At 41.7% G+C, this 18,361-nt stretch overlaps 2 protein-coding genes across 8 annotated transcripts in view; one reads left to right on the forward strand and one right to left on the reverse strand.

Annotated features, from left to right (window-relative positions):
* Window positions 1-18,361, forward strand: part of LOC100647159 (neo-calmodulin) — an 85,909-nt gene that overhangs the window by 58,059 nt on the left and 9,489 nt on the right. For 6 of the 7 annotated variants that reach the window (XM_048411425.1, XM_048411427.1, XM_048411426.1 and 3 more), the window contains 3 exons: window positions 9,853-10,098; window positions 15,100-15,133; window positions 17,928-18,029. In XM_048411425.1, the coding sequence (XP_048267382.1) occupies window positions 9,853-10,098; window positions 15,100-15,133; window positions 17,928-18,029 (382 nt within the window). Of the gene's footprint in view, window positions 1-9,852; window positions 10,099-11,249; window positions 11,940-15,099; window positions 15,134-17,927; window positions 18,030-18,361 lie in introns of those variants that run through there. The other variant, XM_012315570.3, reaches the window with a different exon arrangement.
* LOC105666404 (troponin C) lies at window positions 917-6,674 on the reverse strand. Its single transcript, XM_012315567.3, has 5 exons — window positions 6,540-6,674; window positions 6,191-6,209; window positions 5,023-5,166; window positions 2,315-2,563; window positions 917-1,214 (listed from the first exon to the last, which is right to left on the reverse strand). The coding sequence occupies exons 1-5, from the start codon at window positions 6,540-6,542 to the stop codon at window positions 1,186-1,188; spliced, it is 444 nt and encodes a 147-aa protein (XP_012170957.1). The 5' UTR covers window positions 6,543-6,674; the 3' UTR covers window positions 917-1,185.

Genomic DNA, 18,361 nt, shown 5'->3' on the forward strand with positions numbered 1-18,361 from the left:
GTTCGAACTGCTAGATAATCATAAACACCGGTGAAATCGTATCCATTGCCTATACTGTATAACCTCGATAGTCCGGCTGATATATGCAGAACGCGAAGCTATAAAGTATAGAGACCTCGACCTTGCCGCGAGTCGACGCCCGAGTTGATCGAATAAGTGGCCTTCACGGAATTCGAACACGATCCTCCTGCACGCTCAGCGATTTGCTCGCCGGAGATCCTTGATGAATATCCCATACAAGTCTGCCGCTTTTAAGGAGACAGGAAATTATTAGGCGCGTCGAGCTACGAGTGTCTAACGGGTGTTGGTTAAAATTTGGAAATACGGCCTGTTCGTGCCATGACACGTTATGACACGCGAATTATGCTTCGAAAAGGCGCTGTCATTTCAGTGGACGTGCTTTCAAGCGCATTATTAAGCTTCAGCAGGGCCTCTGTCAGATCGTTTAAGTTAAGTGACTCGGGTTCTCTCGCACAATAATCTATCAGTTAATAACGTTAGCGAATCGACAAGCCACAGGTTAGAGGTTTCTTTCTTTATAATTTTACAAATTTATATTTCGCGTGGAATAATAGGATAATTTGTCACTCGTGAAACCTGGTTGTAAAATTTCATACGATTTATTATAAAACTTATTGTTATTATATTAAAAGATCTATCGATACTAGTGATTTATGAGTTGTAAAATCCCGCTAATAATATTAGTTCAAGTGTGCAAGAGAGCCCTGAACCTTAAAAAGAATCGGTTTCGCGGTTTCGCAGATGTCCATTCATCATACGAACTGAAGAATAATGGCCGTTCACCGATTCTTGTGTGCTGCTATAACTTACGTCGATCATTTGACGTTGAGTATCAAACAAACTCGAATAGCGTTTCGCCGTTTTCGATTGGAGCGGAATAAAAATGGTCTTCTCGTGCGGTCGGTAAAGGCAACGTTTAATCGGATACTTAATGATTTCGGTACACTGTGAGCGAACAAACGCGCAGGAAAAAAATGATGTTCGATGAAGTCTCGTTGATCCCTTGCTCGTTTTTGACCGAAATGAATAATGTGTACCCGACTTTCTCCCGTGGAATTTCAATTTCAAGAGAGAGAGAGCTCCTCGTCCACGATTAATGAGAGTATCGTAGGAAGAAAATGCAGGCGTTCCTTTCACGCGAGATGGCGAATTTTCTGGTGCAGCTTAATCGCCGGTCATCATCTCCATGAATTCTGCAACACAGAAATTAACAAGATTAGCTTTCACGCTACGATGTAGTCGAACGATGCTACGTGTGTGGTCATTAAAAAATTCCATTTTAATCCATTTGCCATTAAAATTTGTTTTCCTTCGCTGTAGAGATTGACGATGATATATACCTCGGTCATAAATATTTCCATGCGATTCTACTCTTCATATTTTATGCTATGAGGCCACTGGAAGTAACTAAAAAATAAAAAATACTAACTGCGTTCAATTTGAATTGAACGTCGACAGAATTACTTTACGGTAACATTAAAAACATCGAAAATTAAAGAATGTTCTTTTTCTTTTAAAATTGACGGATGCCTTTCCATTACGCATTTCTTTCGGTATAATCGAAGAAATTAATTACGCAGCAGGGATGATCAAGAACGTTGGTTCGATGAAAGGGAGAGAAATCATGTTCAGCTGATACCTCTTTACAAATCTTATTTCCGGTAAAGGTTCGTATCGTCGACTGACGCGGGATAAGCCGAAATATTATTGCGAGGTAGTCCTTTTCATTTCGTCACAGCGCCAAGAAAATGCTTCTCCTGGAAAGCAAGTAGGTCGTATCCTTGATCCTTTATACGGCCTCCTTGGAGTTTTTTGAAAGAAGCTTTGGAACGTTGGTATTAAGACGTTCAAGGTTTAATCAAGCCCTCGTGCAAGCCTTCGTAACGAGCTCCATAGATAGGAGAAGCTAGTCGAAAAGTTCATGTTGCCAATATCGTAACCATTTTTCGTATCACACTGGCAGATTCTTTTCGTAAAAAGAAGTATCATGTGTAATTAAAACATTCTATGGTTAACAATTTTACAAATTTGGTAATCACTTCTCCGTATTAAATCTCCTAATGGTGCTATTATTTGGAAATCGTTGCTGCGATAGTAATTCCCTTAACTTCGATAGAATTTTGATAGAAAAATTGCCTAAGCCAACAGGATAGTTCTTATCTAACTTTTTCAAGTTGTTCGATTGCATGAAACAAGTAGCGGTTGCAGTGTTTTGTCTCGCGATGTAACATTTCTTGTATCAAGGGGCACGCGAACGACAGAATAGGATAATTTGAGGAAACGTGATACTCACCATCAAAGTCAACTGTGCCAGAGCCGTCGGTATCTATTTCAGCGATCATGCCGTCCATTTGATCAGGTGTTATCTGATCATCCAGAGCTGCGAGGATCTCCCTGAGAGAGCTCGTTGGAATGTAACCGTTACCCTCCTTGTCGTAAAGCCTGAAAGCCTCTTTTAACTCCTTCTGCAGGGCCTCGTCGTCCTCCTCTTGGAAGTGGCAAGCCACCCGATAGAAGGAGTCGAAATCTAATTTTCCGCTGCCTGAAAGCCCAACCCAGGCCACGATTAAAAAAAAAATCCATCTCCAGATACTGTTCTCTCCTTCGAGGCGATTCATCGACGGTGTAAACAAGCTTCTCTCGGCCTCCTTTCCGATTCCGTTTCGCGGTCGCTTTTTCATCGATGGAAAAATATCCGAGACGATATACTTGGTAGCCTTCCAAACGCTTGCCGGGAATAAATTTCAAATTTATATCGGTCATCGAAATATAATTCTCATCGATCGACTAAGTTCGTGGGAGTGGATTTAGAGAAAAGGGAGCGGCGGTCTCTTTTGTTATGGGGGTTAACGGGAGTTCGAGCAACTTTCATTTCATAGAACTTTCATGGAACCTTCCGCAGCGTTCGAGCTGCATGTGGCGATCGTTGGTTGCCTTCGTCCGAGTTTTATGACGAACTACTAGCTATTGAAAAAATACGTAGAAACACTGGAATGAAAGTTGAAATTCGATGAATCACTGCCAACAGAGGATATCGTTTAATTATGACACGCTGATTCTGATCAAATTTCGCAAATTCATACTACGGATAAGAATATTCACCGCCTTTTAACTTTCATCTACGAGAACTGGCTATGGGAAAGTAGCTGTCGAGGCTCGAGGTTGTAAACAAATCTTTTGGAATATCTGAAAACCTACCACGAATAAAAAGTCACAACTCTCAATGCATAAAACGAATCTCTAAGTTTAATTCCCTTTGTCGATTCGACACTAAAATTTGTATAATTCCCAGTTTAATTATAAATAGCATCTGACATTCGAAATCACTAAATTTCTATCTCTTAAGAACAATAATTATTCCACGTGTACCATAAATCATTCGGTCGAAGCCCCTAACATCTAGCATAAACAGAGTATTTGGAGTCGACATCGACGTACAATCGTACAGAGCGAACGATATCTGCATAATAATGCGTGCTGATAAAGCTAGGATAAAGGATGCGATGTCAGCCACGAGCATTGTCTCTATTTCCGAGGCAATTCGACGAGCTTAAAGTAATTCCTTTCGGGCGACTTGGTGTCACAGATCGACGTTACGGTTAAGTATACTTCGCCCGAACGTTGTAGAGGCAAACACGGTGGCTGGAATAGTTCGATCGCGGCTTTCTTCGGCAACTTTTGCTTGTATCGTGGTGGCAACCGGGAGGGAACTGGCCAAGTTCTATTTGCACGAGATGCAATTAACGTAAGTCCTCGTGCAACGATTCAATTTGCGAATACTTCTTTTTTAATTGCTTGTTTGCAAGAGTTTGCTCGTTGGCAATTGAGACTACTGATAGGCTTTTAATCAGCATATCGTGATTTCGAATAAAAACTTACATCTGTTGATGACACGATCGGTTGATAAAAGACGTGCAACTTTGTTCATTACAATCATTGAGCAACGCCTTGGACACTTTGCCACGTTCGAAACATACTCATCGTGCCAATAATCGTATCACTCGGAGGTTAATTTTTATAGATACAACAAAATGAACGAGTTTTTAAATAGTTTACTCTTCTTGCAAGCCAACGGTATAGATTCTTTACGATCTGAAGTTCCCACCAAGATAATAATTCGTAGAGCTTTTAACAATTTCCTAACAACTTCTCAGCTCTACTTTGTTGTTCTATAAGCGTCTTACTACTTCCCAGCGAGGGTGTAATCCGTTTCCAAATGCCAGACCAAAAGGCTGGCCACTACTTTTAAGTTAGTCGGCTCTTTGAATCTTCTCTCGGATATGCACGCGTGGATAAGAATTCTTTGAGGGACGCACTGTCTGATGTGTTCCGGCGGTGACTCGATATATACGCGAATAGCGAAATACGAAAAAGTAGGCTGAAGGAGGAAGCTCCGCCTCGACCCAATTCTTTTTTGCTGTAAAAAGGAGCCTACGACGAGACTTGGCGGAAGATATCTCCGTAGAAATCCTGAAAGGGACCATTCTTCCTTTTGAAAAACTAGTCAAAAGAAATCTTAACGTAGATATCAACGTATGATATCCGCCGTTTGAATAAGCCTGCTGATAAAAGAGGAAATTATCGCCAGGTAGTCTCTTTCGATTATTTCGCTCTTGTACGAGTCCATAACGTCAAGCAATCATCTAGAAACGACGACACAGAAATAGGGGCTAGGGTATAGGCAGTGCCATTAAAATGGATTAGCAAAACTTAAACGCTGCGTGAAACAAATAACGAAACTGGCGAGCCCTGGGAAAAGTTTCCACGCGTTCGCGTCACTTAGCTTTCGTTACCTACACACGTGTTTCCCCGTTTTCTCAGCCATTATATCATGAATTATTTGGCCCCGTTCGGTCGAACGAAGGCATCGATCCGCGGAGTACCAATGTCGTTCCAAAAATTGCTATGAAACTCGCGAAAAATGCAATAGAATCGGAACTTCTGCTGCGTCCCAAATGCCCGTTACGTAAAAATTCGTAAAATCGCGATATATATAAGTACCTTCTTCGTCTTCTTGTTTGAGTAGCACCTCGAGCTCGTGATCATCGAAAGTGTGCCCTAGGGTGTTGAGGATTGTTCTTACTTTTTCTTTCTCGATCCGACCAGACTTCGTTGAATCGAACATGGAGAAGGCTCTCCTGAGCACTGTAAAATATAACGAATCACTGCTTCTGTATCGCTTATCGTTTATTTCGCTGTTATCTTGTTAGCGTACAGTAGCTGAAAGTATTCATACGATTATCGTAGGAAATTAAGTGTACAAATTAATTTCGTTGAATATTTTCCCTTATTGATATAATGGTAATTTATCGTTTATATACTTTTGTAATTTGAAATATATATATATATATATATATTTGTAGCAAATATCTTCTAGCTTTTAAACTCTGTTTGATCTGTAATTTCAATGTATTTCGTATAACACGCGTAATGTAATTCATCAGAGGTTTCTACGAATGTTCGTATTATACGAATGTTATATCCGTAAGCAACTATATGTTGAATGCAGGAGTGGAGAACAAAATTTCAGGCATCTTTCATATCTCCTGAAAGATTCTGGACGCGTAATCGAAAGGCATCGGTGCCTCTATTGACTTAGCTGTATTTATTTACACGGTATGCCAACGGCGTATATTAAAATAACGAGGCCAAGTAAATCAGCGGTTTATTTCGCGATACAGAGTTGGATTGCGCAATCAGAGCGCCACGTAGTACCGTGACGCGTTCCGAAACTCTGTGGATAGAACGAGGGAAAAAGCGTGGGCGGAAACGAGAAGACAGGAGGTGTAACATTTTTAAGAAATTCTCGCGTATGGACTACGGTGTTGTTCGGTCGTCGCCGCGATAAATCGATTCGATTTGGCAGAGGTTCGTAATCCGGTCTGGCCACGTTGAAGCGACAAATCTTAATGAACAACCGTACACTGGAAGGGGAAATGGTCCTTTGAAGTCCCGATGCCTCGCCAATGTAAAATACAGACCAGCTGCGACCTAAATCTTAAACATTCTCGACCTTCTTTCGTCGAATAAACCATACTTGTTGACGCGTCTGGGATTTAACGAAATGCCGGCGCTGTATGCGCAGTGTCTATTTGTGCGAGCGGAATTCCGTTCCACTTCATTTTCGCCAGTTATGGCCGAGAAGGTTCGCCTGCTTGGTTTTACTTACTTTTCAGCTGTTCGTCATCCTGAAACAAAGAAGAAATAACGTTTCGATACAATTTCACTGTTGATGATACACGAGAGAAGCACTTTTCGTTAACTGGATCCTATTCACTTCAGAAACGGCAGGCCGATCGAACGAATTTTGATAGAGTTTCTCGTTGCAAATTTAATTCTCTGTCTGTCAATTACTTCCGATATGGAAAATCGATCATAGAATCGCTGGCGTTGCGCCAAACTGCTCGATTTTCTGCCGTTTCGATACAGAATCCTTCGATCAATGCGTGCCAATGCAACAAACGTCACTAAGTTCCGCGATTTCGTTTCTCCTCCACTTAATTAACAAATTGACTAACCATCTTCGACGGTTTCAAGCAAACTGAACACGATGCGTGTGTCCCTTCGTTCTTCCACACTAATGGTTTATCCGCACTGGATATCTTTTATAAGCTCAGCTAGAACGCATGGTAGGGGAGGTGAAGAATTTCTCTCATCCCTTCCTGCGAACTATCGAAATTCACAGCTTCTCACAGCGCAGACAGACGACGCCAATTCTCACTGCTATAATGCTACCTACGATTCACCGTGTAAACGGTTAAGTAACATGATTGAAATCACCGCTAATTTCAAGGCCATCTATCATTCACCCTAAAGCGTTCGATCGTATGTCCATCATCTGCACGTTCTTGTACGTGAAAATTACTACGCGCGTCTATGAGGAAAAATATTTCATTCGTTCTGATCAAATGGAACTACTCGAGACAGCCTGAGATCAAAAACATGGTTATCGGTGTTATTTGCGTTAAAGCGTTTCCGCTAAAAAATTTATTACGTGCGATAGAATGTAGGATACGCGATCTATAACGCAAGAAATATTATTTAAATCACAGTTATACGATTGTTTTCTATATGGTTGGTGAAGGCCTGCCAAAAAGTTTGAGGGAAAAAGCAATAAAATTTTCGTAGACCGCAAACGTGTTGCGAGGAGGCGGCCGAGAACACAGCGGCAGCCAGTGCAAAGAAGTGGGGGTGCTGCTATTTCAAAACATTCCAGACTATGATACTACTGCTTTCCATTCAACCACCACATCGTCCAACGCAATATATCGCCGATTCTTTTTACTGGTTACTAAGAAATTTAATATCCTCGAGACCTCGTGAATTCATGGAATTATTCCTCGAAAGAATTATCCGATACTGGCGCCTTATGCGATCGAACGAAATTGGCCAGTAAACGAAATTGTATCCGACCTACGTTGAGCTATCGACCGGAAGATGATTAAAATTCCTCTCGTTAAAATTCATGGTACAATTCATTCAGCAGCCAATGATATTTATTATCGTTCTTCGTCGACGTATAGCAGCATGTAGTAAAGATTGCGTAACAGTGTAACCTGACGCATCGTAACGTAGAGAAGAACTTTATTATTTCACGTCGAGTATGGTAAACGGTAGCAAAGTGCAGTTCTTACTGCGTTTTTTCGGTCTGCCCTCGCCAGTGATATAGTGCTTTTCGTAAGAACGCGGTAGACGGCAAACGCTATAATTATCTTGTCAGTCCCACCCACGCAGGGCATGCCATCTCTCCACTGAATTATTATTTGAATAAACTGGCGATATTTTTAGAATGTCCAATACCAATTGAGAGTCGCTCTATATTTATACCTGAGCCTACCTTGCCGAGTAATTGGGCGAACGGTCGACGAACTTGCGTTAAGCCTTTCATTTCGTTAAGTGGTCCCTATGGATCGTTCACATTCTTCGATCTATTAAAAAATATCTGAATTCTTCGGCGAATCTTCTACATTTATTTTTATTTCAGCTTTGGTTTTTCAACCTTCCATTCTGAATGATCGTGTAGCCCAGATTTTTTTCGCCTTCCTTTTAACGTGACCAAGGTTCTTCCTCTTGGCCTCGATGGGGCATTACGTGTAGCTCGATCGGCAGTTTGTATCAACTAACTCGATTTATTTTCTCCCGGCGGACATCCGCGCCATCGGAATCCGACTTGGTTCCAGAGATTCGAATCTGCTCGATTGTTCGTCACAGGAACGAAGGGGCAGTTTGCAGGCTTCTGTTATCCGTTTATTCCGCGATAACGACGATATTCGATTTACAGATTCGCTCCGTTTTCGATCTGTCGCTCTTGCAATGTCTCCCCGAAGGTTTTTCAAACGAGATTGTACCATCGGCGATCGTTTCTGTCTGTGTACGTGTTTATCAATCGTTGCTGGCTCGATTGTTACGCCGGCAATCTTTATTCGACGGCGTAAAACAGGAACAAAAGGAATGGATTCCTATTGAGATGTTGCGATCAAACGGATAAACGAATTCAGGTAATTAATTCCCAGTGGAAAAGCGGGCAAGAAACTAAAGGCGGGACTGGTTGGCGCCGATGATCGAAATCTCGGAAAGTACCATGGATCGTTCTATTGCGTGTCATTAGCAGAGATCCGAGAACAATGGCATGGGATGTACCTCGACCCCGAAACGTTGACTCGACGCTTAGTCGAATTCTTTGCCGGTAATTAAGGATATTGTTCATCCTGAGACTTTAGATTTTTATCTCGCCGGGAAAAAACGAATTTTTATTCGGATCAGAGAGAATTGCAGACTCCTCGATTATTCCAGAGCTGGTTTCTCGTTAGCCGTCGCCCGTATTTTCCACCTCTGTGCCACAACTATCTCTGTCCGAACGTATCGGAAAACCTTTTTTCGATTAAATCATTTCACCGAAAGACAGAGAGACAGATTTGTTCCCAGATTAAACGACTAATTGTAAAATGTGGACAAAAGGTTGCGATAATTACGAATCACGGTTTGCTCGATCTGTGATACGAAAGACGTTCTATATACTTCGACTTTGATATATATGCAAGTTGCATCGATTGCATCTCGCGAGAAGTTTCGTCTCGAAAAGAGATTTTTCAGTAAACGCATAAAAATTCAGGCTGATCGAGCAGTCTGCATATTTTTGTATAGACAGATCGGAAAGGTAGATAGAGAGGTGAAGGGCATCAGAGATAAGTTTGTGAACGGGACAAAAGAGATTCGTGAACAGCGATGGCCCAGTTTCGCTTTTGGCTATAACAGCGAACTGTGTGCTCGATAAACAACCGTTATTTTGCAATTCCTAATGTTCATTTTGCCTGCGTCCTGGCGGAGCTCGTAAATTCACCAAGTGTTTCCCCGCGAGTAAACGCAATTGCCAACGACCGTCTTCGAGACTGTCCCTCGAGCCGATGCTCTACAGAATTTTGATCCTTCTAATTATATCGCCTGTTTCAGCAAGAGAATATTCACCACAGAATATTCTCGCGATTGCTCTCGTTGCAGTCCAGTTGAAGGTCGATGCGGGAGTTGTTCACACGTCCGAGTAATTAAACCCGGAGGAGGAATTATATAAGCACGTAATAACATTCGTTTAAAAGTCGCGGAGCAAAGCGAGAAAAAAAGAAGATGAATTTCAGCGTGACCTCGCTTCCCGATAATTTAATTCCCGTTCGGTACGTCCGAGCAGAACAATTCGAACGATGCTGCGCTTTGATTATCCTCGAAATTCCATCGATACGTTTAAGTGGGAAGAAAAGCGCGGCACACGTCCAATAGAAGTATCTTTGTTATCGATAGTCAAGAGATCTAACAGTGGTGTTTTATTTCCGATAATAGGCTCGCAACAAACCAGCAGATGGAGTAGGCCATGTGAATCAAAAGGGCTCGACAGGTCAGAAAGCGCCATTGACAGCCGGGCAGAAGGTGGCGCCTGGTGCGAAAGTTGCAGCGAAACCAGCTCAGAAACCCTCTGCTCAAAAGGGACAGGTTAAGGTTACGCCGAAAGCAGCTTCCGTGAAGACCGGCAAGAATAAAAAGAAGGGCCAGAGGCAGCAGTACGACCTTATCGTCACCATAAATCTGGTGAGTAAGAATAATTTCTCTCCGGAGCGTTTAGTTGCAAGCGTCAGCTGCGGTAGAAACGGGCAGTCGTAGCCAGACACGCCTCTATTTTACTCTAATACCGACTAGACAGCGCGCAGTAGAAACAGACTGTTGTCTACTAGACGCGTCTGATCTAGACAGACCTTCCTCCTCCATTAGATGGTAGCACGGGTCGTAGAAGAAAAACGCGTGGAAAAAGCTGTATTTCTATCACGCTATCGTATCTTGGATGTGGATCTTCATTTATTTATAAGCAGATAGAATTGAGAAATAGGTGGTCATTTAACATCCGCGCGTGTCGCAAGCAAAGGTTAATTCATTGACGCAAGAGATACGATCGAATAGAACGCGGAACGAGTTTTCCATTATCTAAATTGCCTTCGTGTATCGTTATTTTCAAACGCGGGGCGCCAGTGTTTGTATCAATACGGAACGTCCGTAAAAATAACCGTGCATTTTAAGAGATTCACACGTGCGACAAAGCGGGTCAGGGTGTCCGTGATTTTTCGTCGCGACAATCCAGGAATAGTATCAGACACTTTCACCTTCTCCCTCGAGAAACTATACTTTCCTTGAGAAAGACATATACCATATTAACGAAATATCGATTACGTTTGTGTATAATAGGTAGGCATTATTTTGAGTTCAAGAAACTTGATTCTCATTGGCAAACGAAACGCTGTAACAGTCCGATTATGCAAGACCAACATCGTCCAAAGTTAGATCCTGCAAAATATTTGCCGCCATCTCCGTAATTGCAGTCGATGTCCGTTTAAATCATTGTTGATTCAGTAGACTAGGCGTGCCTTACTATTGGCAACCGGCGTTACTAGAGAGTCCTTTTAGTCGAGCAATCGTGAACAGGTGTAAAGCGAGTGGCGCGTAAAGGTACTCGCCTTCGCGACGACGAACGAGCATACATCCTTCCCCATTTTCGACAATCGTGTTTTCGGGAACGCGCGTCGTTTGCCAGACTGTGCCACCAACGCGAGCAACTTGCCATTAACGACGAAACAGGACGAAGGAGAAAAAAGGATGGAGTGCGAAGTAAACAAGGAAAGAACTGCCAACCAATGGTCGGAGTCCACTGACAAGTTAAAAACAGCCGAAGGTTGTCGAAAAGCTCGCACTCTGCCCTAACTCGAATAATGCGACAATAGATAGTTACGAGTATCAGTTTTGTGGTTCGTTCGAGCTGACACGAATGGTCAGCTTGAGGTCTTTGACTCTGCTCCACTCGTTTGCGATTCGGAATATGATTTATCACGGACGCGTATTGAAAAATTGACCGCGGTGTGAATTAAGTTCGCGTAGGACTGCACGTGACATGGCGTTCGGGAGGGGAGAATCAGAATGAATTCGAGACGAGACGAAGGATCCGGCGGCACCAACAAGCGGTGACGTTACCGCTCGCTAGTCCATAAATATTATTTGTGTTCGGTCCTGTAGTCGCGCTAGTTCGATTGACGCGTGGCAGCCTCTTCGCAACGAGAGACGGAAATTTATTCGTGCGACGAGAAAAAGCTTGGGCGAGGCTTTGTTTCCGCGCTCCTTATTTTAAAAGGCTCCAGTGAAATTAAACAGTTTCTTTAGAGAATCTGAAAAAACGAAACATCGTTCACAGAACACCTCCACTGTCGGGGACAAATGTAAATTTAAGAGAGTGCCTTGTACAGAGCCAGTTGCAATCGTGTTAATCGGTGAAATTAGTGCACGTGATAGTCCTCGATATGGCAGACGCGGAGGAAAAGTACACGACAGCTTATGGAAAACTGCGAAGATTGACGAGTACTATAGATGGTCAGATTCGACAAATAAGCGTGAGTAACGATTGCATTCGAACTACGCTTTCGACCCTGCGATTTATTATGCTTCGATCTTGCTTTCATTTTAACGAAAGGAAAGAACTATTAATATTCTAAGAAAATCTTTAACACGGAATTGGAACGGGTAGTAATACATATTAATAACGAAGCTCTCAGAAATCAAAGATTCGCTCCACTTCTTGCAAATTTCTCAACTTCATCGCTCAAGCACGCAATTAATGTTCAGTTTTCAGGAAAGGAATAACTTATTATCACATTTAATAATATCACATTTTGTTCGAGCTTTTTTGTTCGACATTGAAAATGATGAAAATAATGCAACAAGGTTAAAAAATTATTCTGATCGATCGTATACTTGAATTTGCTTTTGATACGTTCAATGTACTTTTGATACGTCGCAACTATAGCATTCGGCACGCATTATCTTTGTCGGTATTAAATCGCATCTGTCGAACTGTTATCTATTAGCCGCGTGTTTGAGTCGGCGGCACAGAATTCAAAGGAGTCGGGTAAATATATAAATGCAGGCACGTTCACTCGTAAAATCCAGCTGACTTTTCGCGAGTTTATGCGAACCGCTCTCGGAACTGTTGAAAAAGGACGTGACCCAGTTGAATTCCGACTCTATTTGCTTCGAAAGAGCTTCGAAGCATCGAAGCAAGAGCTTTCGGCTAAGACGGGTCCATTCGACAGATTCTCCTGTCCCACAGTGCTTACGATTACCGAGGGTATCCAGGGACGTAATCCGTGAAAGTCATTTCGAAGTGACATCGCTGAACGTTTCCAGAATACCGAATAGACAACCTGTTCGTTCTGGAATTCTCAATTAATGCGAAACCATATGTCGCGCAACAGAACGAGCAGCTGATCTTACTTTGTCTGGCAAAACTGTATGGGATATTTCGAATATAACCGTTTATTTCGGTGAAAATTGCAACATCGTCGATTCGACTGTAGCTATAGATCACTCGGTAGCTAACTTACAACCGAGCTTAACTGACCCATACTGCTTATAGCGTGCTTCATTAGCGTTCGGTTCGTGGAAACCATTTCTAAGACGACCGTAGCAACCGCAAGCGTCGGGGGATTTCTGCTTCGAGCGCATCGTAAAGCGATTATATTCAGCACGTAGCAATCGCGTCGAACATTTTCATCTGCTTAAGTACTCGCGTTATTTCTCAAATGAGACTGCGGTCGATCTTTCTTGTCGAGATACACAGTCCAAATGCAATCCCTTAGGGACGGGATTAAGGAGAGACAAACGAAGCATGCACAGATTCGAGAAACTGTTATAAAAGTCAAAGTGACACGGAAGACTATCATCTAATTGTTTTCAGCAATGTATACTCGTTTTACATTTTTTTTTTTTTTGCAATTGCTCTCTTTTTAATTTTTAATCGTTTTTAATCGTAAATGTAAATCAATAGAATAATTCATTTTTATACGTTTAATATATTTTGATAAATGTAATTCTAATTGTAAGTCGTTTAGATTCGAATAAAGTACGATGCGAAGGAAAACGATTGAAAGAATATACGCAAGCAAAGAAATATTTCTCTCGACTATTCTGTTCAGCGAGCCCGTTAGTCTCTGTCAAGATGTATTTGGGGCATAAACGGCCTTACGTTGGCAAAGTCACTTACACCAGAATGAACGCGCGGATGCTGATAGCGGTTCGCAGAATTGCTGCTAAGTCAATGTCCCTCTAATCGTGTTAACGGCATATGTTCCTTAATCTGCTGTCTATTAATGCTGATTTAACAATGTCGGAGCACAGTTGTCTGTAGAAGGCGGATAAGCCAGCAGCATGGTATTACTGCAGATCAAGCCGTTAGTTAGGACAGGATTGTTAATTGTGCGAATTATACCTACCCCTATCAATGTTTACTTGATCGAACATTCGCTTAAAAGCAACGTAACCACTTGAACTATAGTCGCTGTATAAGAACCGAAAATTGTTGGCTGGCTTTATAGCTATGAGATACTTTCATTAGAGGAAAATGACTAAATGTGGGGTAGTTTTTCTAATATGGAATAGTGCACTTAACATGGAATGGGGCTATCTTTTTAAATCTGACAGATGAATATCTTTCAAGCGGCTATAAGCGGCTATGTCACTCATTCGTTTTAGTACGGCACACGTTGTGTTTCATAAGTCGATCGTACGTTGATGTGGCAGCATCGTTTTACTTTGTTCCTGTGCGAAATCTTTCAACGGTATATTCTTTGTGTTTTTTCGTATTTGTTACTATTTTATCACACTTATTTGTGTATTTTCTTGTTGCTGATATATTTACTTGCGCGTGATAATTGACGAGTGAAATATTTATTCCAAATATATCGTAGATACCCAGTAGTAATCTAATTATGGAATATTTCATATTTAGATCACTTCTTTCTTATAGGTTATTTTATTTATAAGATACCAGGGCATATAAGATATCCCTTCTAGCATAAGGAGAAGTCATCAAGAAAGGAGACTATGGACGAAAAAAATAGCCATGAAAGTGGTTTGAGACGAGAAAAACAGCAGACCACTTTCAAGTCACGAGAACCACCTTATTCCGACTTTGTGAGAGAAGACAGCCATTTTTTAACGTAATTCTTTCAAAATGTGATTTTATCACAAAAAAGAAAACAAGATAAGAAGGATAGAACTACTTTTTGATGACATTTGAAATATGAAATTTCTAATATTATATTTGACACAGCCTATTGATAATTGCCTTACGTACGATGATACTTAGAATGTGAAATTTCCTGTATTCCATTCGACGGTTCTCGATTGATACTTTTAAACAGTTAATTGTCATTTTGACGAATCAAATGGTATTCTATAATCCGATCTCGTTACGCACTGCGATTCGAGAAAAAATTAATAAGCCAATACGGCAATTACCGCCGAGGAAGCTATCCCACCGTTAATTTGATTAAATTAATGATACTTCGACTGGAATTGGCATCATTCTGCAAACAGAAGTACAACATGCGATCGCGGCAGCCACCGGTACATATTAAGTTTTGATGGGACATTACGCTGAAGTTTAAACCGTGTTAATCATTCAATTACCATCAAACGTAAACGCCAGCGGATCGTAAACTACTTTGACGACCCTCTAATTTAACTTACCCTGTGTGTTTTTTTCCTTTTCAGTCTGAATATGGACTCACGGAGGATCAAGTGGCCGGTAAGTGGATCTTCGGTATCAACTTTACCATTCACGCTTTCCTTATCGCGTAGTAAAATGATTTTAACGCTTCGTACCTCTGAATACCAAAAGTGAACGCGAGAGATATTCTCGTTCGTTTAATATCGTGCTTCGAAAACTTTCCAACTGAGAATTCAAGTGTCTGTGAACGACTAGAGCGGAGTTTTTCACACGCATAATGCGTTTCCCTGGCACTCGACGTTTCACAAATTAGAGAAGCTGTTGATGATTTCCGTTCCAGGGAACGTCAAAAATTACTTGCTTGTATACAAAAGCGTGGTTTAACTTGCCTCGGAGCGACGCGGCTATTAAATTAATCTGTGCTGAAGTATTTTACGTCTATGCTGTCGTTCGTGATTCTCGAAAATGCCCACATTTTCGTCATTTTCGCAAATTAATAACTAGAAGCACTGCTACCTTCTTGTAGAATCAGAATGTAGTTTAGTTCATTTGTATATAGTAAAAGTCAGTATATTCGCGAGTCACGACTGAATTAAATCTGCTCTTGTTCGTTTTGTATGTTCAGATTACCATTGACAATATGTTTCCGCGCCTCCAATATCTCAACGGGTCCAAATTCCGTCCCCGGACCTAATTTAGTCCTTCGATCGATCTTATTTCTTACTATTATTTGTATTAGCTTTTATAAAACAATTATTACAGATCCTCGTTATTAAGTGTTCAACGTAATTATACAAATTCTGTCGGATTAAGAAATTGACTCGCTTTTGGATAAATGTCAAGAAAGGTTTTAGCGGAACGAAATTTCTATCCCATCCTAGTGTCACATGCACGCGTACAGAGTGTTTTTAAGCAATTTTGAAATCGCGTTAAACGAAGACGCTGTAGCAATTTTTTGATCGCGTATTCACAGTAATTCGAAAGTGTTCAAACAGTTATGAGCGGTCGACTGTATAAAGCCACGGGAAGAGGTCGTCTAATTTGTGAAAGTAGCCTTACGTAAGTACATATCCTGTCACTCGAGCTGGTACGTGTTGCATAAAAGATCGTATTTTGGTCTCACGTGACTGCGATCATTGGCCTTGTGGTTGATTCCTCGGCGACGAGGAGCTTTTAGAATTTTTTGCCATGGCACGCGAGCGAGATATCGTTGATTGCGGCGCCTGGGAAACGACTGAAAGAGAAATTGCCCACTCGTTTATGCACATTAATGTATCGTCTGGTGTTTACGTGGTGATAAACGCAAGGTGAATGCAGACCGATCTATGCGGCAAACGATAAGATCAAACGGCGACGTCTAGAAACTCTTATTTGCCGGCTGCATACACGTTCTCGCCTACTTCAGCCATAATCTCCCGGACTTTTATGAATCGTGATACGTATTTGTTTCCTCGCGTGATTTATCGTGCAGCCAACGGAGCAATTGCTCGCTCTATAATTAAACGGCGAACCCGACGTTTACCAACTCCATTTTCCCAAACTGGATTCCATCGGTATATCAGACGACGACCGTGGTCTTTCTCGTGGTCCATTTTTATATCGGGTGTCTCACTAGTCGCGATACAACCGGCAAGAAGATGATTTTACCCGAAGAGATAGATCGGAGACGTGGAATAAAATTAGTTCGTGGAAAACTTGGTTTTCGAAAAAATCTAATTAATTTCGACGCTATGAAATAAAAGGACACGAGCCAGAGAGAAGCACAGAGCTGTTTTTTGATCGGTGACGAGGATGTGCATTAACATCCACGAGATTCGAGGACACTCTTTTAAATCCGCTTGTTGTTTGACAAACATTCAGCGAAAAAAGAAAAAATAACACGAGAAACACGGTCGCTCGTGTTTAGCTTCGCGATACGCTTGCTTTCATTTCCACGTCCTTCGAGTTTCCTGATTTTCCGACTTCCGCTAGAAAAATGTGAAAGTTCGATATGCCGTTGTCATTTCCAGATAGAAAGGCTGTGTATCGAGCCAACGACAAACACTCTCTTGATGAATGAATGCGAGAAAGAAAAGGGACAGTAAATAGACGAAATGGGTCGGATAAAAGGTAAACGCGCAACAATGGCGATGGAAGCATTGTCTCGCGTAGATGCACTGATGAATCAAACAGGACTACTTTAACGAACGCATAGACTCGTAAACTATTCACGATCCTCTTGTCGCGCGTACATTTTTACCACACGATGCTCGGTCCGGACGTTGTGAAAATTTATAACATCTCCGACGAGTCCGTCGTGGCTGGCCACTTGCCCGAAGCTCGCGCGATCTCAGCTAGTTTTGCACGACTTGTAACGCGTGACCGAACATACACACGTACATACACATACAGACCGCTCTTGATTAATAGACATCTAAATCCACGATTTCTCAACAATACGACGACAGGGAAAAGCATTTGTTGTATATCGTTTTATTGCCAAATTTCCGCCAAAGTTTTTCGTCCGTCGTTATTTACGGCTCGGTTGGACGACCCCTGGAATTTCTACAGAAATCGTCGCATCGAAAACGCAGGAAAAGAGAGAGAAGCAGGGAGAGAGAAATTATTTTCGTGCTTGAAAACTGAATTCCAGATGCATTCCAATCTCGAAAGTGCCGTAGGAAAACGAGACTAAAAGCATGTATAACGTTCGATTCAATCAAACTGAATCTGTTCAAGAGAAATGCAACGCGTCGAACATGACACTTGATCTCTCGGTTGCGCTGACAGTTTTAATATTACGAAGGGAAAATGATCGAGATCAGATCGTTCGATAGATGATCGTCGATCAATTTTCATCAACGACGAATTAACGTGCGATTTATTACTTTAGAATTCAAGGAAGCGTTCATGCTCTTTGACAAGGACGAAGATGGCACTATCACTATGGCGGAACTTGGCGTGGTTATGCGATCTTTGGGACAGAGGCCGTCTGGTAAGTGAATCGTTACGTTATTTGAAGAATGGAAATATTCGGTACAATATCAAGCACGTGCCATCCACGTGTATCAAGGTAGACACGATCTGGCTAGAAGCCACGAGCTGACGAAAAGCTATCCACTTGCGGCCGAAATATATAACGGTAATCTAAACCGCCAACCCAACCGCTGTATTGTCTATTAGCTAGTAACGCAAAAAGATGGTTCGTGAAATTCTATACAGTCAATTCAATGACTGTTTTGTTTTGACATTATGAGCAGCGAAATACAAAGTGTGAGCAACATGTGTCACTTCATAGTTTCTTTCATTTGTATCGTTTCAAGTTTT

This window comes from Bombus terrestris, chromosome 13, assembly GCF_910591885.1.
Source record: "Bombus terrestris chromosome 13, iyBomTerr1.2, whole genome shotgun sequence".
In the NCBI taxonomy this organism is placed as follows: domain Eukaryota; kingdom Metazoa; phylum Arthropoda; class Insecta; order Hymenoptera; family Apidae; genus Bombus; species Bombus terrestris.